General features: G+C 43.8%; 1 protein-coding gene across 2 annotated transcripts in view; it reads right to left on the bottom strand.

Moving 5' to 3' along the window:
- Positions 1 to 19,507, bottom strand: part of Kdsr (3-ketodihydrosphingosine reductase) — a 54,239-nt gene extending 34,732 nt beyond the window's left edge. Inside the window, exons 1-5 of one of the 2 annotated variants that reach the window (XM_075987625.1) lie at positions 19,142 to 19,507; positions 16,794 to 16,883; positions 13,945 to 14,001; positions 7,591 to 7,656; positions 7,290 to 7,385 (exon numbers count right to left, since the gene is read on the bottom strand). In XM_075987625.1, the coding sequence (XP_075843740.1) occupies positions 7,290 to 7,385; positions 7,591 to 7,656; positions 13,945 to 14,001; positions 16,794 to 16,883; positions 19,142 to 19,249 (417 nt within the window). In that variant the 5' untranslated portion in view covers positions 19,250 to 19,507. The remainder of the gene's footprint in view (positions 1 to 7,289; positions 7,386 to 7,590; positions 7,657 to 13,944; positions 14,002 to 16,793; positions 16,884 to 19,141) is intronic. The other variant, XM_075987624.1, reaches the window with a different exon arrangement.
- Between the last annotated feature and the right edge of the window lie 447 nt (positions 19,508 to 19,954).

Raw genomic sequence — 19,954 nt, 5'->3', positions numbered from 1 at the left:
AACTCACAGTGATGCCACTGAAATTAGGAATAAGAAAAGGTGTTCACTCTCTCCATAGCTATTCAGTATAGTTCTTGAGATCCTAGCTAGAGCAATAAGAAAACAAAAGGAAATAAAGGGATACAAATAGGAAAAAAAGAAGTCAAATTTTCACTATTTGCTGATGATATGAGAGTATACATAAGTGACCCCAAAAATTCTACCAGGGAACTTCTATAACTCATAAACACCTTTTTTAATCGTGGAAGGATACAAGATTAACTCAAAAAAAATCAGTAACCTTCCTATATACAGATGATAAATGGGTTGAGAAAAAAAATCACCCTTTACAATAGCCACAAATAACATAAAATATCTTGGGGGTAATTCTACCAAACAAGTGAAGGACCTGTTTAACAAGAAGTTTAAATCTTTTAAGAAAGAAATTGAAGAAGATACCAAAAAATGTAAAGATCTACCATGCTCTTGGATAGGTAGAATTAACATAGTAAAAATGGCAATCTTACCAAAAGCAATCTACAGATTCAATGCAATGCCCAGCAAAATTCTTCACAGACCTCAAAAGAACCACGCTCAACTTCATATGGAAAAACAAAAAATCCAGAATGGCCAAAACAGTCATATACAATAAAGTAATTTCTGGAGGAATCACCATCCCTAACTTCAAACTCTACTACAGGGCTATAGTACTGAAAACAAGCTGGTATTGGCATAACAACAGACATGTGGACCAATGAAATTGAATCAAAGACCCTGACATTAATCCACACACCTATGAACATCTGATTTTTGACAAAGAAACTAACATTATTCAATGGAAAAAGGAAAGCATCTTCAATAAATGGTGCTGGCATAACTGGATGTCAACATGAAGATGATTGCAAATAGATCCATATCTATTGCCATGCAAAAAACTGAAGTCTAAGTTGATCAAAGACCTCAACATAAATCCAGTTACATTGAACTTGACAGAAGAGAAAGTGGGAAGTAGCCTTGAATGCACTGGAACAGGAGACCACTTCCTAAATATAACAGCAGTAGCACAGACACTGAGAGCAATCAATAAGTGAATCAATAACTGAAAAGCTTCTGTAAGGCAAGACAATTTTGTCAATAAGACAAAATGACAACCTACAGAATGGGAAAATATCTTTATGAACCCCACATATAAATATATAAAGAACTCAAGAAACTAGACATCAAAATACAAAATCATCAAATTAAAAATGGGGTGCAGAGCTAAACAGAGAATTCTCAACAGAAGAATCTCAAATGGCCAAAGGACATTTAAGGAATTGCTCAACATCCTTAATCAATAGGGAAATGCAAATCAAAACAATTGAGATACCTAATCTTAGACCTGTCAGAATGACTAAGATAAAAAATACTGAGGGCCACTTATGTTGAGGAGGATGTGGAGTAAGGGGAACACTCTTCCACTGCTGGTGGTAGTCCAAGTTTTTACAGCCGCTTTGGAAATCAGTTTTGCGTTTTCTCAGAAAATTGGGAATCAACTTACTTCAAGACTCAGTGATACCACTCTTGGGCATATGCCCAAAGGACACAAAATCATACCACAAAGACCCTTCCTCAATTATGTTCATAGCAGCACTATTTGTAATGGTCAGAACCTGGAAACAACCTACATGACCCTCAACTGAAGAATGGATAAAGAAAATGTGATATATTTACACAAGGGAGTATTACTCAACTGTAAAAAAAAAAAGTGACATTATGAAATCTGCAGGCAAATGGATGGAACTAGAAGAAAATCATCCTGAGTGAGGTAACCCAGACCCAGAAAGACAAACATAGTGTGCACTCACTCATAAGTGAGTATTAGACATAAAGCAAAGGATAACCAGACTATAATCCATAGCTCCAGAGAAGCTAGATAATAAGACCCTAAGAGGGTTATATGATTGCCCTGTGAAGGGGAATTAGATGAGATCTCCTGGGTAAACTAAGGGTGGGGGGGTCAGTACAGGGGAGGGGATTGGGGAATGAGAACATGAGGGAAGGGGATGGTTGACTTGGGTGAGGGACAGAGTGGAAGAATAATAAAAGAGACATCTTTGTAGTAATAGGAGCGGCAGGGCTGCGTCCCCAGCACCCCGGCCACCTGCTAGCTTATGCCCAAAATAACAACACACAAACTGTATTCATTTAAACACTGCTTGGCCCATTTCTATCTAGCCTCTTCTCGGCTAACTCTCGCACCTGGACTAGCCCATTTCTTATAATCTGTGTAGCCCACGAGGTGGCTTACCAGGGAGATTCTAGCCTACGTCCATCCTGGGTCGGAGTTTCATCGCGTCTGGCCGGGCAAGGAGAGCATGGCATCTTTTAGCTCACTTCCTCTTCCTCCCAGCATTCCGTTCTGTCTACTCCTCCCACCTATGTTTTAACCTATGAGGGCCAGCCAAGCAGTTTATTTTTTAACCAATGACCTTCCTCCATCACATCTTGATAGAGGGAGCCATTATGGGGTTAAGGAGAAACCCAATGCTAGGGAAATTCCCAGAAACCCACAAGGATGACCCCAGCTAAGACTCCTGGCAATAGTGGAAGAGGGAGCCTGAACTGGTCTTCCCCTGTCATCAGATTAGTGACTACCCTAATTGTCACAATAGAGCAAATTTCATTCAGTAACTGATAGAAGCAGATGCACTGATCCACAGCCAAGGACCAGGTCAAGTTCCAGGATTCCAGTTGAAGAGAGGAAGGAGAGAATGTATGAGCAAGGTGGGTGGGTCAAGATCATGACAGGGAAATCTACAGAGACAGATAAACCAAACTCATGGGAACTCACAAACTCTAGACCGACAGCTGTGGACCCTCTGCCTGTGGGAGACAGTTGTGTAGCTTGGTCTGAGGGACCCCTGGCAGTGGGACCAGGTTCTATCCCTGGTGCATGTACCCCTGAGCTGGCTTTTTGGAACCCATTCCTATGATGGGATACCTTGCTCAACCTTGATGCAGGGAGAGCGACTTGGTCCTGCCTCAACTTAATGTGTCAGGCTTTGCTGACTCCCTATTGGAGGCTTTACCCTTCGGCAGAAGTGCATCAGGGGTAATTTAAGGGCGAAGTGGGGAGAACGGGGTGGGAGGTGGAGGTGTGAGAGGGAAAACTGTGGTTGGAATGTAAAATAAAATTAAATAAATAAATAATTTTTAAAAAGTATAAGGCAGGAGCTATGTAGACCATAATTCTCACTATTTTATTTTGCAAATGCCAAGAAAAACAAAAAATATTTACTGTGTTCAGAAATTAGGATTTCTGCTTGTTTCCAGAATATGCTTTATTATCACAGTATTGTTTTCATCTTAAAAGTTTTATATATATATATATAAGGTGTCTTGTGTGCATATATGTGTGTGCCTGGTGGGCACTGGATTCTTTGGCACTGGAGTTGCAGATGTGAACTATCGGGTGAGTGTTGAGAATGGAACCTGAGTCCTCTGCAAGATCAGCAAGCACACTAACCACCGAGCCATTCCTGCAGCCCCACGCCCCAAAAGCTACCTGAGAAAGAATAAGAGCATGTGCTCACCTCCGCTCTTTCTAGAGAACCCACTAAAACAGCAGTAAACAGTATGCTAATTTGTCTGTCTGTTTTGGAGACAGGGTCTTACACTGTAGCTTAGACTGTCCTGAAACTTACTTCATAGCCCAGGCTGGCCTCAAAGTCATGATTATTATCCTGTTTCAGCTTCCCAAGAGCTGGGCTTATAGGTAAGAGCCATTAGGCCCAGCTAACAGCTCAACCCCCACCTTTTTAAGAGAACAAAAAAAAAAAATGAAAGGAAAAGCAACGGCATCTTGAAATCTGGAGATCAGAATGACAAGTGGCAAGACTAGACACTGGATGTTGAACAGAGAAACTAAAAACGCAGGATTGTACAACACAAACCCCAAAGGCTTCTGGGATGGAGCTAGGCCAGGTAAAAAGATTCCAAATTTTCACTGATGATAAACAAGCAAGTACATTGCAGTATGCCACACAATGGGACCATTACCAACCCAGAAAATCGAATGACACACTGATATATACTACAGCATGAAGGGACCTTGAGAACGTTATGCTATGTGAAGGAAGCCAGACGCCAGAGGGATACATCACATTTTCTACTAGTCAGCAAGACACACACAGGTTAGCAGTAGCCAGGGTCTGGGGCAATGAGAAATACTGACTACAGTGCAGGGTATCCTTTGGGGAGACAAAAATGTCTTGGCATTAGATGGCTAAACAACATCACAATATGATAAACGCCTTCAAATTGTTGACTCTCAAATAGCCAAATTTGCCAGGCGACAGTTGACAAAGAGCCATGCTAACAGCGTTTAGGAAGCTGAGGCAGAAGTGCAAGAGGCCAGCCTGGTGTGCACAGTGACATGGTGTCTTAAACAAACATACCTCAGTGATTTATAAGTGTTTCAGTTCACTTTTTGAAAACTGACATAACAACAAAAAAACCAGTTAAATTTTAGTGGTATCCTGCTGGCAGAAGACAAACTTTCTAGAAAGGACTGACATACATTAAGTGAGTTAGACTTCAATGTACCTAGAACATCTCTGTAGACACTGAATGCAAACTCCATTCTAACAGTGGGGCATGCAGTTTTTTCCCAGGCCTAGGTCACTTCTCTGGGGCTTTGGATAAATTAGAGAGAAAGACCTACAGATACTGACCCCTGTAGATATAAGTTTCTTTCCCGCCTTGTTCCATAGCCTTTCAGTCCCAAAGAAACACACAGAGGGTTAAATTAATTATAAACTGTTTGGCCTATTAGCTCAGACTTATTATGAACTAGCTCTTACAACTTAAATTAACCCATAATTCTTATCTATGTTTAGCCATATGGCTTGGTACCTTTTCTCAGTGCATTATTTTCATCTTGCTTCCTCTGTGTCGGGGTGACAACTGCAGACTAAACCTTTCTTCTTCCCAGAATTCTCCTGGTCTGATTGTCCCATCTATACTTCCTGCCTGGATACTGGCAAATCAGTGTTTTATTAAACCAGTATGAGTGACAAATTTTCACAGGGCACAAACGCATTATCCCATAGCACTTCCCCTTTTCTCCTTTCAAAACAAGAACTCTGACTCTAATCTCCTTTGTTTAGCTTTCTTCCTGACCATTATAACAACTTGTAACCAACACTCTAAACAAAGACAAGCATCCATAATCCATTTTTTGGGAATGCTGACATAGATTTTTAGGCTACTTCCTGATGACTGGGTGTGCTGATAATCTTATGGGGACCTAAAGAAAATTTAGGATTATGGTCAAGTCCTAACTGGAGTATTCTGTGAGCCTGGATGATCTCAGCCAGCAGTCTTGAGGCTGTTCTGGATGTAGAACTCATAGGAAACTGTAACAGAGGTGCACTGAAATGCTGGATCATCTGGACCATCTGTTTCCATTGGAGATTTTTCAGGGGGTCTTCCTTGATCAAGCACTGGGTACCATTTGTAAACAGAGACTGTACTTTCATTTCTCAGCTGCCCAGACCCAAATAATCACAGTAAAACTATATTAATTACAACACTTTGGCCAAGAGGCGTATTTCTAGCTAGCTCTTATATCTTATATTAACCCATATCTATTAATCTGTGTATAGTCATGAGGCTGTGGCTTATTGGTAAGGTTCTGGCATCTTTCTCCTTTGGCAGCTACATGGCATCTCCTTGACTCTGCCTACTCTCTCTATCTCTGTTTGGATTTCACACCTGGTTTTACCCTGCTAAGTCATTGGCCAAAATAGCTTTATTTATCAACCAATAAAAGCAACAAATATACACAAGGACATCCCACATCAGACTCCAAGCACCCCTAAGACATGGACAAACCATCACCCTACAGAGGGCTCCACCCATGGACACAGAACTCTCCATCCAGTACAATATGAAAACACAGGCAAGGGTCAACAGACACCCAGGGAAGCCTCCAACACAAAACACAACACCAGCCTCTCCAAAGAAACAAACACATACATGAAAGAGTGGTTCTGGTAGAACAAAAGATGATCCAACATTCACAGCACAGGTAAAGATAAGATACACCTCCAGGAAACTCAGAAGGAAATCATTAAAAAGAGAATAAAGAGAAGGGTATAGGGGTCCTTGAGACCAAGCCAGATTTGGTCATTCACTGAAGTCTTAAAGTCCTCAGCATATAGCAATAGAGGATTTATTACAGGGAAGGATTACAGGCAAAATTGCAGAGGAAAAAGGCATCAGAGTGAAGGCCAGAATGAAGTGGGTGGAGTATCAGAAATGTCACCCAAAGGAGCCACATGGGACCAACTGAATCACCCCAGTCATGAGCTGTGTCTCTTCAGTGACAACATCAAATACATCGAGTGTGTGAGATTTGCACACTCAGTTGCTTCTATTTCCATTCAAAGCTTCATAAAACACCCATGTGATTTCACTGGCATGGCTATCTGAGACATAAATGTAAACACGCCCATCCCCCTTGCTATACACACACACACACACACACACACACACACACACACACACACACTTACTTCCTGGTGTCTCAGCATTCAATTTAGTAACTATTTATTCCTCCATCCAGTTTTTAATCCCTGTTCGCAGTAGAGTCTGAATATTCTTACGGCATCATCTTATGCACATGTGCGCACACACGCACACACAAATCAGATAAACACACAGATATATACATATCCACACACTCATTCCTCTTTTTCTGGGTATCCCCAAGTCTTTTGCTTTACTATTTCATATTTAGACAACAACAATGATTTTCCCAAATTGATTATTTACATAGCTGATGATGTCATCTTTCAAATCTCACTGTCATTGTTCCCAGATGAACGTACATAAGTATAAACAACTCTCCTGTATGCCAAGCTGATAATGGTACCTCAGAAATGCAGGTCCTACCTTTCCGCTTATTGCTACCCTCTGATTGTCCTGCAAGTCTTGAGTGCATCTGTGAGTGCACAGTACTTCCTAGAGCCCATGAAAAAATAGCCTTACTGCTGGTCTAACAGTCTCATTCTCTTTAAGAAAGGAGAGTAATTTAACTTAACAGAGTCAAGATTTCAAGCCCCATTACCCTAATGGAAGCTTAGAGAACACTAAAAACAAGACTGATGGATTGCCAACCACAAAATGTTTTGTACTTAGGTTTCAAATCTAATGTCCATTTCTTCGGTACTAAAGTAAATTAGTAGTTGAGATTCTTGGTGGGCCTATTTTAAAACAGAAGCTACATCATCTTGACTCCAGGTAAACAAATACCTGCCACTTACCTCAAAACTACTAACTTCAAGCTCTTCAAACTTTCCTGACAGAGATGTTCCTGCACAGTTAACCAACATGTCCACAGGACCCAGCTTCTCTTGTGCCTGGAAGAACAGTCCAGAACATTACATACTGCTTCAAACATTACATGACAGAATGAAAGAGTCACTGTGTAGAAAAACAAGGTCAACAAATAAAATCCACTGAACCACTGAACCTGCAGAAAGAGTTGCTAGCTCCAAGTCACCAAAATGTAAGAAGTACTCAGAAGTCAAGGACTGAACTGGAATCACCCGAATAGCCTCTTACCTGTTTTATGACATTCTCCACTTGGTTATAGTCTTGAGACACATCGACTGAGATACAAAGAACCACCTGTTAAAAAAAAAAAAGGAAAAAGAGGGAAGGGTTCAGGGCCTGCCAGGAGGCTTATCAGTAAGGTTGCTCGCCACCAAGTTTGATGACTTGAATCCTATTCCTGGGACCCACATGGTGGAAAGGGAGAACTGACACCTTCGAGTTATTCTCTCTCTCTCTCTCTCTCTCTCTCTCTCTCTCTCTCTCTCTCTCTCTCTCTCTTTCTCTCTCTCTCTCTCTCTCTCTTCCCCCTCTCTTGCTCTCACACACAATAAGTGTAAAAAATAATATTGGATACAGTGGTGTCAAAACTTGTGTTTGAGACAGGGACTTATTGGCAGAGGCTGCTTGTTTGTTCCCTGTTTCCCGACCCAAAATAACCACATAGAAATTGTATTAATTAAATCAGTGCTTGGCCTATTAGCTCTAGCTTCTTATTGGCTAGCTCTTACATCTGAAATTAACCTATTTCCATTATTTTATATTTTACCATGATGTTTGTGGCCTACCGGCAAGGTTCCAACTAACAGCTCATGTCTTTCTCCTCTGGCGGCTACATGGCTTCTCCCTGACTCTGCCTACTCTCTGCCTATATATCTCTTCCAGCCTGGCTAAATTCTGTTAAGCCATTAGTTGAAAGCAGCTTCTTTATTAACCAATGGCAATAAAACATGTTCACAACATATATCACGTCCTCTTTCTGTCTAAATTAAAAGGAAGATTTTAACTTTAACATAGCAAGATTACATATAACAAAACAAGCAAGCAAGAATTACAGCTACAATATTTATATCTACTTTATCTTTTATCATAACTAAGGAAAACTAGAACTGTCTATTCTTCAACTCCATCAAAGACTCCAGAAGGATATAATATTACCTAAGTTAACAGGAAGTACATTGTAATCAACTTCCAAAACTCTACAATTGACAGAGACATCTTGATGCCTGGACAGTCACCCAAAGTTCTTCTGTATCATTGGAGCATCCATCTTCAGCCTACAGGCCCATAATATCCCAGACTTTTTCATAAAACAGGAAATTTCAGACAGTTCCACCTATATTGGCAGTTTGTCAGTCACTTTCTTCTGTGTTCTACAGAATGTCTTGCAGAATCTTTCATGAAGCAGCAACCCTGACCATCTCACCTTTAGGCAAGTTCAGCATTCATTTTTCTGTGGGCCCTGCATGTCCAGTTCATAAAAAAATAACATCAAGCAGTCCAGGCAAGAGAAGTTTCTTGTCCAAATGGATAACCTACTCCATCTATAAAGAGCATCTTCAATGCCCATCTTCCTCTTGAAGTTATTGGTATTGCCAGGAGCAGACATGTTTCATTGTCATGAAAAGTCCTAAGCTCTTAAAACATTTTAAATGCCATATTCTGAAGGTCTCTGAAATATCTGAAGAATACCTATCTATCTGAAATAGATCTCTATATAGCTAGAAAACCTAACATGACTATAAGTTTGACTATTATAGATTATCTATTAACCTATATTTCTTAACTATACATTGTATTTTTAAATGAACTGCACAAACAAAATACCTTAATCAAGAACAGAAATAAACATCCAAAAATTGACCTAAAATTTGTATCAAGAGACCAAGATCCATACCAATAAAAACCTTTATAGCATATCTCCCCTTTAAATGTAAACGAACACTTATAAGCAATATTTGGGAAATTTGGGCATAGTTCTCTCCAAACTGCTTCCTGCTTTATGTTGGGCAAAGTAATTTTGGGGGGTGTTCACAGTGACCTTTCGGGGGGGGGGGTCTTGGTCCATCACACCACATTAGCCTGGAGGAAATCCATAGGTTCTCATCCTCTGTGGAAACAAAAGAAGAACCTCTTTTCCAAAACAACAAATCCTTGGACTCAAATTTTGAAATCAAGATACATTTAAAGAATATATGTTGGTTTACCTTAGCAGTCCATACAATGAAATGTCTCTCTGTACGTAGCTCCTTCCCAGTCAAAAAATTCAAAGAAAGCACAATAATATACATAACCCAGACTCTTTGCATATATTCCATTTTAGGTGGCTTATTTTTCTTACTCTATTACTTTTTTAAAAGTTTAATATTTATTTTATTATCTTTACTCCTTTAACCTATGGCTGTTTGTACTCTTTTATAACTGTCTAGTCTCTTTTTCCTCTCTCTCAAGCCTAGGTACATTTATCCAACACTTTGACCTATTTAGAGGTCTTTTCCATCTAGATTTGTCTTTATTGTGTGTCTGCAATCCTTTTCTGATTAGGACCACTTCTTAAAGTGCAAAGCAGCATGGTTAGGACTAAGGCCGCTTGGACTTTTGGCTCCACCCACTCCAACATGGCAGTGGCATGTTCCCTGTCTCTGAGAGCCATGAACATTGCCCCATTTTCAAGCACACAGTGGGTCTCTGTTACCATTAAGCAAATTGTAGCACTCTATTCACAAACCCCATTAAAATGCTCTGTAGCTGGACCTCCTAAAAGAGCCAAAGCCGTTTGTTCTGGCGAACCAGGAAGCTATAGTTTTTAAAGATGCCACACAGTTTTTACTGCAACTCTCATAAGGAACCATGGCACCAATGTAGGCAGAGTGGTATCAGTTACTTTCTCCCCAACCCCTATTAAGCACACAAGCATCTAGACCTGAAGTGGGTGGTGGGCATCAGCCTTACGTATTTCAGACCACATTGGTATGCCAATTTGTTGGCGAAGGCTGCTTGTTCATTCCATCTGCCTGGAACTGAAATAATCACACAAAAACCATATTGTTTGCAATACTGTTTGGCCAATAGCTTAAGTGTATTTCTAACTAGCTCTTATATCCTAAACTAACCCATCTCCATTAATCTGTGTATCACCACACGGTCATGGCCTACCAACAAAGTTCCAACAGGTGGCTCGCATCTTTAATCCAAGCACTTGGGAGGCAGAGGCAAGCATCTCTATGAATTCAAGGATAGCCTGATCTACAGAGTGAGTTCTAGGACAACCAAAGATACACTGAGCAATCCTGTCTTAAAAAAACAAAAATTAAAAGTAAAAATAAAAGAAATTGAGTTTAAAATAAAGCCACATAAAGATGGAAAATACACAGAGAATCTGGATACTGTATGTTATTGTGTTGTCTTTGAATTGTTTGATGGCTGAGGAAGGAACAACAGCTGCTAAAAGACATTTGATTACAAATGCTGCTGGATTAATCCAACACATATATTTTGAAAATGTCTTGACTTCAGAATTTAAGTCAAAAGATATGTTACTTTGGAGAAGAGATTTTTGCTTTTGTTTTCACAGGAAATGAGAGGCTGTGGATTCATTCTGGGTTAATAAAAATCAGGTTTGATCAAGGAAGACCCCCTGAGAAATCTCCAATAGAAGCAGATGGTCCAGATGATCCAACGTTTCAGAGGACCTCTGTTGGAGTTTCCTCTGAGTTCTACATCCAGAACAGCCTCAAGATTGCTGGCTGAGATAATCAAGCATCACAGAAAATTCTCGTCAGGACTTGACTATAATCCTAAATTTTCTTTAGGTCCCCATAAAATTATCAGTACCTCCAATCATCAGGAAGTAGCCTAGAAAACTATGCCCACATTCCCAAAAAATGGATTATGGATGTTTATCTTTGTTTACAGTATTGATTACAAGTTGTTATAGAGAATGATCAGAAGCTGGGCAGTGGTGGCGCACACCTTTAATCCCAGCACTTGGGAGGCAGAGGCAGGCAGATCTCTGTGAGTTCGAGGCGAGCCTGGTCTACAAGAGCTATTTCCAGGACAGCCACCAAAGCTACAAAGAAACCTTGTCTTGAAAAAAACCAGAGAGAGAGAAAGAGAAAGAGAGAGAGAGAGAGAGAGAGAGAGAGAGAGAGAGAGAGAGAGGGAGAGAGGGAGAGAGAGAGAGAGAGAATGATCAGGGAGAAAGCTAAGCAAAGTAGATTAGATTCAGAGTTCTTGTTTTGAAAAAAAGTGGGGGGGGGGAGTGCTGTGGGATAATGGTCTTGTACCCCGCAAAGATCTGTCACTTGTATTGGTTTAATAAAATGCTAAGTGGCCAGTAGCCAGGCAGGAAGTATAGGCGGGGCAACCAGGACAGGAGAATTCTGGGAAAAGGCTTTCTCAGTCTGCAGTTGTCATCTAGATGCAGAGGAAGCAAGATGAGAATGCCTCATTGATAAAAGGTACCAGCCACATGGCTAACACAAACAAAAATTATGCGTTACTTTAAGATGTAAGAATTAATGAGAAGCCTGAGCTAATAGGCCAACCTATTTATAATTAATGTAGACCTCTGTGCATTTCTTTAGTACTGAATGGCTGCAGGACCAGGCAGGACAGAAACCTCTGTCACAGGGTCTGGCTGCATAGTGTGAGCTAGTCTTAAACTTAGCATATAGCCCAACATAGCTTGATCCTCACAGCGATCCTCCTGTTTCAGCCTTTCAAATATTGAGATTATAAGGCTGTAAGGGTACACCACACAGTTGGTCTATCAAAACTGTCTGTAAAAGATATCTTTTAAAATAAAACCAACTCTTTCCAATAATGAAGGTCAAATCTGGACATAAAATCTCAGTGTCTGAAATCTCCTGTCAGTGCCATTCATGGAAAAACACATCTACGGAATAATACGCTGGTATGGGGCTGTGGCAAGAGAGATGATGACGGGTGCCACAGCAAACAGGCAGGCATTTGGGAAGTCTGGTTCTAAATTTGTATCCCTGGTGCTTGGTCTGTGTTGTTATTGGCAGCTGGCAGAACTTTTAAAAGGCAGGCCCTAACACAAAGAATTTAGACCACTGAAGTGTGCCCTTGAAGGGTAGAGAGGATACTGAGGACCACTTCCCCCATGTCCCAGTCATTAAGAGATGAGCAACTTTGCTTTTTTGCCTTGTTACACACCCCAAAGCAATAGTCATTTTTGAGCATGTGCACAAGGAGACCACACTGAAAAGCTGCCTGACAGCAACAAACACAAAAATGTGGAAGCATCTTAGTCACCTATTACAAACAGATAAGTAAAAATGGTTTGTGCATACAATTACATGTTATATGACAATAACAATACATTCTAGTGACAGTGGGTATAATGATGCATGCCTATCATTATATATAGTTAGGAGGCAGAGATTGGAGAATCATTTGAGCCTTGGGATTTGAGACTAGCCTGGACAGCATAGCCAAAGAAAGAGCCATCTCAAAAAAAGAAGATAACACATGAGCTATTTTATCCAGCAGCACAGATGAATTTTAAAAATAATATAGAACGAAGAAATAAAGTTGCATAACACTGCATAAAAATGTTACAATATCATATCAATCTTTTAAACTATAAAGTTTATTGGCACTTGCCTAGTAGGAGTAGGGCAGGAATAGGGAGTGACTACTAACAGTGGAATGGAGACTTCAGTGCTGGGAACATTCCAAAACTGATTGTGGGTATAGTTGCACAACTCTGTATAAAAACTCAGGAAACGTGTGTCTTAAACATTGCAACTGCACACTGTGTGAACAGTCTCATGAAAGCAAGATAAGAAAACAAGAACAATGCCAAAGGTCTAAAAGATAAAGAACTTTAAAATATAAATATATAAAAATATAACTACATATATATGTTTACTTTTTAGGGGTTGAGATGGCTAGTTGTCAAGATGCTAGTTATGCAAGAGTAAGGTCTTGAGTCCTGGATCCTCAGCCCCCATGGAGTCTCAGTGCTGGGGCTGTAGAGACAACCAAGCCTGCTGGCCAGCCAGTCTAGTGAATTCATGTGCTCCAGGCTCACCGAAAGACCCTTAAACACACACTACCAAAGATGACAAAATTTTAAAGAAAAGCAAAGAGTGAACAACATCAAAGCCGAGTTTGAAGTGGTCTCTAAGAAGAAGAGGCTGGCTGGAACTGGGCACAAGGCTGGGGGAGAAGGGGTCAGAAACTCCTTTGTATCCCCCTTCTTTAAACCAGATGATGGTTGTGCAGTAGTTAGCCCATCACTGAGCTACACATAAAGTTATACATGCAGTGCATATCATTTTGGCACCCCAAATTACACAACTAATTTTTTCATATGTCCACCTAAGCAGTTGTTCAAGCTATTTTTGTTTGTTTGTTTTTTATCATTTGGTTTCTGTACGAACCCAAATCCTAGCCATTGTAAATAATTTTACCTCCTTAAAAGGCAGCCTAAAATGTATTTTAACTGGGAAAGTCAAAAAAGCCTCCAGTGATCTACTTGCAAAAGAAGTACCCTTTCTCCCCTTTAGACAACTGTCAATCAGGATAGAAAATGAATCCTAAGGCTCACCTTACCTGTTTATCATTAATAGAGTGCTTTTCAATTTCTTTCTTCGCCTGCAGCAGCTTGTCCTAAAAGCAATACAGAAAAAATTATGCTGCCTGCATTTGCTAAAAAGGAAAGAAAAGGTAACTGTTGGAACAGATACTATAACCCAGAGTAGCTAGAGATGAGCTTGAGAAAGAAAGGAAAAATATGTGACGCTATGGATAAGTCACAGCCTGAGATGAAAGAAAAGTAAATGAAGTCAGATCCGAATTAACAGTACTCATGTCGATGGTCGGTCCATGGCTGCTAACAGCAGTTGGCAGGGACACAGGGACACAGAGAGCAGAGACACAGCAACACGATGTTCTGGAAGTTAAAGGTGTGTGACGACTTATGTACGGTAAATCAGTATTTTCCTCCTCTCCTTAAGAACAGAGTAAGAAGCAATTACTCTTTTAAAGGTCTGGATAATACATGTCTGGGTACTTTCAAAAATACTCCTCAAAGCTACAGAGTTACTCAGAACATTGTGAAGTTTTTCCAAGTCCTCCATTTTGTTTTGTTATTTTTAAAAAAACAGAACTGAGCTTACAGAACCTTAATTTTTCATAGATTTAAATATAATTTGAGAGCTGTAACAGAACAAAGGGGTAAGGTCCCAGCACGCAGGAAGCCCTGGGATTAATACCCAGCAAGGCTAAAACCAAGCCTGGAATAACACAGGACCAGAGGATACAGAGGTGGGCCAATCAGAAGTCGGACACGGCCACAATCTGCTAGCGGGACACAAGAGACTGTCTCATGAAGGGGTAGGGGGGCATCTTCAAGGGACAAGCAAAGTTTACAAACACAAATGTCACAACAAAATCATACATCCTATTGAATGCTGGGGACTGATTACAGACAGTACATACTTCCTGGAGAGATGATATGCAAAACTAATGAACGTCTTCATGTCAGAAAGCTCTCGCTCGTGTGCTCAGTCAAACATGGCCCCGTGTGAGTTCCTGCTAGCTGGGAACCCGGCCTCCCACCCGCTAACTGGGGTGCCGGCCTCCCACCCGCTAGCTGGGGTACCGGCCTCCCACCTGCTAGCTGGAGTACTGGCCTCCCACCCGCTAGCTGGGGTGCCGGCCTCCCACCCGCTAACTGGGGTGCCGGCCTCCCACCCGCTAACTAGGGTATGAACCTCCCACCCGCTAACTGGGGTGCCGGCCTCCCACCCGCTAACTAGGGTACGAACCTCCCACCCGCTAACTGGGGTACCAGCCTCCCACCCGCTAACTGGGGTGCCGGCCTCCCACCCGCTAACTGGGGTACCAGCCTCCCACCCGCTAACTGGGGTGCCGGCCTCCCACCCGCTAGCTGGGGTACCGGCCTCCCACTGGCTAGCTGAGGTACCGGCCTCCCACTTGCTAGCTGGGGTGCCGGCCTCCCACCCGCTAGCTGAGGTACCAGCCTCCCACTGGCTAGCTGAGGTACCGGCCTCCCACTTGCTAGCTGAAGTACCGGCCTCCCACTTGCTAGCTTGGGTGCCGGCCTCCCACCTGCTCCTTCGCTGTTCTCATGCCAAATTACAGCCTTGCTAAAACTAAAACCCATCAAGTGGCATTGCACTACACCCGTGTTTCCATTCATGTTAGGGGTCTCTAAAGTGTGTATAACTAAGCAAAGCACTTTCTTCTTTTTAAAAAGAAACTTGATATTTTAGCTTAATTCTGGGTCATTAGTTTCATGTATTTTCTCCAGAGATCCTGTCTGGCCGGCCTTCCCCACCAGGCCTTTTCAACTAAGCACCCCTACCTAGGCAGCTGATCGCCCAGGCAGAGGCACCACAGCTCATTTTCTTTCTCTTCCCTCTCCCTAAAGGGTCTCCTGGAGGCCAGGCTAGCCTCTAATTAGCTATCTAGATGAAGGTGACCTTGAACTTCTGTTCCTTCTGCAGCAGGGCCTGCAGTCACACTGAGTTCTACCTGGAGTTGACACACACCCCAGGGAAGCATTCAGGCAACCAGGCGCCAAGCCCCTCCTTTCATTTCCCTGTTCAACAGAACTGTCTATGTCTTCTACAAGCCAGGCAGAGCAGCGACCATACAGCCATGCCACTGCCCCATCCCCAGACCCTGAAGAGGAACAGATGGGTTTCAGTCACTGCTTTGGCAAGACTACGGACCTCCCATATAAAGAAAAACAGCCCCCCCCCCCCCAGGGCTGGAGAGATGGCTCAGAGGTTAAAGAGCACTGTCTGCTCTTCCAGAGGTCCTGAGTTCAATTCCCAGCAACCACATGGTGGCTCCCAACCATCTGTAATGAGATCTGGCGCCCTCTTCTGGCTTGCAGGCATACATGGAGGCAGAACGTTGTATACATAATAAATAAATAAATCTTAAAAAAAAAAGAAAAGAAAAGTAGCCCCCTGAATTGGTTAGACACAGGAAAAACTACATTGCTATACACATTGGAGGGATGAAACTCACCTGGGGCACGTGGACTCCACCAAAGATGCCTATCATGTCATAAGCAAATTACAGAGAGAAACGATAGATAAGCACCTACATACCACCTTCTAAGCTGCCACCACCAGCACACCTGTTTGCCTTGGGCCAGATGGCTTCTTATCAATGCCTTCATTCTCCCCTCAAGTTCAGGACTACCTGGAATGATAGTGCCTGGGATGTCAACAGCAGTAATAAATCCTTGCTGAGCTGAGAACTTCAGCAGAGAAGTCCTTGGCCTCAATACAAGAAAGAAGCAACAGTGCCAAAGTCACACCTTAGATCGGGAAGAAGGCGTCTCAGCACAGGTGTGAGCACCAAGACAGTCTCTTGAACTTACTGTGTTAGTAAGTTAGTCAGTAGGACCTTATACCACTTACCTCATTTCGTGCAACCAGAGTTATAAACGCTCCTTGTTTGAAGCACTCAATAGCAATGCACTTTCCGATGCCACTGGAACCTCCTGTGACCTACAAAGAACACCCATGAGACCATCTTAGCACCTGCGCAAAGTCTACTTAAAACATCTGTGATGGGAATAGTAGGAGTGTAGCTCAGCTGCAGGCCCTGTTCATGAGAGTGTAGCTCAGCTGCAGGCCCTGTTCATGAGAGTGTAGCTCAGCTGCAGGCCCTGTTCATGAGAGTGTAGCTCAGCTGCAGGCCCTGTTCATGAGAGTGTAGCTCAGCTGCAGGCCCTGTTCATGAGAGTGTAGCTCAGCTGCAGGCCCTACTCATGAGAGTGTAGCTCAGCTGCAGGCCCTGTTCATGAGAGTGTAGCTCAGCTGCAGGCCCTGTTCATGAGAGTGTAGCTCAGCTGCAGGCCCTGTTCATGAGAGTGTAGCTCAGCTGCAGGCCCTGTTCATGAGAGTGTAGCTCAGCTGCAGGCCCTGTTCATGAGAGTGTAGCTCAGCTGCAGGCCCTACTCATGAGAGTGTAGCTCAGCTGCAGGCCCTGTTCATGAGAGTGTAGCTCAGCTGCAGGCCCTGTTCATGAGAGTGTAGCTCAGCTGCAGGCCCTGTTCATGAGAGTGTAGCTCAGCTGCAGGCCCTGTTCATGAGAGTGTAGCTCAGCTGCAGGCCCTACTCATGAGAGTGTAGCTCAGCTGCAGGCCCTGTTCATGAGAGTGTAGCTCAGCTGCAGGCCCTACTCATGAGGCCCTGGGTCTGAGCTCCATGGAACATATATCACATAACCTAGTTAGGGGTTTTAGTAGGAGTGTAGCTCAGCTGCAGGCCTATTCATGAGGCCCTGGGTCTGAGCTCCATGGAACATATATCACATAACCTAGTTAGGGGTTTTAAAAACTCATCTACAAGCTGGATGTGGTGGCACTCACCCACAAGCCTAGCACTCAGTATTCACAGGTGATCATGAGTTTAAGGTTGACACCCTTTGCATGGGCAGTTTCAAGATACGAGGACTACGTGAGGTCCTGTGTCAGAAACAAAACAAACCACAAAACCTGCAAGAACTACAACCTCTTTACCAGATGTATCATTTGGAATAGTGCAAGAAGGAAGGGTTATACTTCCACTATGGGCACTACGAGCTCGCCTGCCGCTGGGAGCACCAACTGCGCCATTTTCCTGGCCTCTTTAGCCATGATTTTGAGGGCAGTTCTCCTGTGGATGTAAAACTTCAAAACTTGGCATGATTATAAAGTCTGGCTTTTTCTTTTTAATAACTCCTTCCACATCACACACAACAGCAGCCGGGAAAAACTAATAATTTTACAAAGGGTAAATGAATGGAAACACATGTTGTTACCCACAAACCCGTGTATGGGATAAAGCACACTAAAATAAATAGCCACCGTATCAGTGGAGTGAGAACTCACTTGGCTACATTCACATAAGCCATCTATGGGCACTCAGGGGATGCATGGTGCCAGTTTAGAAACTACCTGCTCTTATTCACAACTCCTTGCTTCAGTGTGCCTCAGGTTTTGCGGTCTATACAAGACATGGCCAGGGTTGAAGCCCTCAACTTGGGGGAAGAGGCATAACTAAGCCTGCACATTAGCAATGTGCGAGCTTCCGGCCAGAAACAAACCGAACTACTCATGTATGTCTCCTTCCATCTTAAGGCCCTAACTAAGCTGGTTAGCTCATCCTTCCGACTCCGGAAAGGCTGTAAAGGATTACATCGGAGCAGCAATCAGCAAGACTCCCGCAGCTGATCTCAGAGACAAGCCTGCTGGCCCAAGCTGCCAGGCCACCCTCAGGTGTGTCACTTCCTAGAACCCTCTGGCCCTTGGTCACCTGCACATGCCACCCTCCAGTCTCAGCTTCCTGGCCCAGTCCCAGAGGCCTGGGCCCTTCCTTGCTGCGGGCTCCTTAGGACTCCCTGGCAGTGGCTGCTCCCACTCGGATTCGCGCCCTCATCCTGCCAGCCACAGACCGCTGTGTCCTTGGCAAAGTTTCAGACTCTCTGTGGACTGACTCGTCGGGAGAACTGAAGACCCAAACAGTTCCGCTGATGAGCGAGCAGCACAGAGCCCGGGAGCCCTGGGAACTCGGCGGGCACCTTCTCCGTGGCACTGCTCTGCAGCCCAGGGAGGAGCCAGGCGCCGCCGTGGGCGGGTTCCTGAGGCCAGGAAGGGCAGGGCAGTGCCGGGGTGGCGGCGGCAGGTGAGCCTTCCCACTCGACTACCCCTTCCAAGGACCGTGGCCTCGGTGGCCCAAGTTCGCCAAGCAGCCCCGATCAAGAGCAACAGGAGGCCACTCACCACTACGTGCGCACCGGGCAGCGCGAGGGGCTTGGGGCTGATGAGCGGCGACACCATGTAGAGGAGCAGCACGAAGGCCACGAGGCCGGCGGCCGCCAGCAGCAGCATCTCTCGGCCAAACGACCACAGACAGATCACGCGCACTAGCACCCGGAGTGTTTGGGTTTGCGGGCGAGGGCGGGACGGCGGCGAGGGGAAGAGGAGGAGCCGGGGCGGGGCGGGGCGGCCTCCGCCGTCGGACTGGCTTCTGGGTCCGCGCCCCCCAGCGTCCGGACTCGGCTGCGCAGGCTCCGTGTGGGTACCGTGGGCCCTCCCGCCAACGTCGTGGGAGGTTTGCAAACGGCGGTTTTCGGATCTCCGGATCTTGTTTCGTGCCAAAGTCCCGCGATTCTACTCTGAAATCCGAGGTTCCAGTTCGTAAATTCCTGGAGCACTGAGAAAACGGTCAGGGTTTACTTTCGCTGTGCGCCTTGACTTGGGGTTGTGCTGACTGTATTTCAATAAGGACAGTGTTCACCTTGTTACCAAGGCAGATACAATCAAAAACAAGCCGTGGTGGCGGAGATTTAATTCGCGTACCAGAACATACGATTCACCGATTTAAAGTGGTTTTAGTATAGAGAGTGTCTAACTATCGCCACAATCAGTTTGTCGACCGTCACAGAACTCCTGTAATCAATCATTAGCAGTTACACCCACCCCATTTTCTCTTAAATCGTGCCCAGTCATAGGCAATCACGAGGCTGTCTCTGCAATCGCCTATTAATACAAATGGAGTTCTAAAAATATGCCATCTGTTGTGCTGGCTTCTTT

Source organism: Microtus pennsylvanicus, chromosome 10 (assembly GCF_037038515.1).
Source record: "Microtus pennsylvanicus isolate mMicPen1 chromosome 10, mMicPen1.hap1, whole genome shotgun sequence".
NCBI lineage: Eukaryota > Metazoa > Chordata > Mammalia > Rodentia > Cricetidae > Microtus > Microtus pennsylvanicus.
Note: the sequence above shows the minus strand (reverse complement) of the source record. Positions and strands in the feature narration are given on the sequence as shown.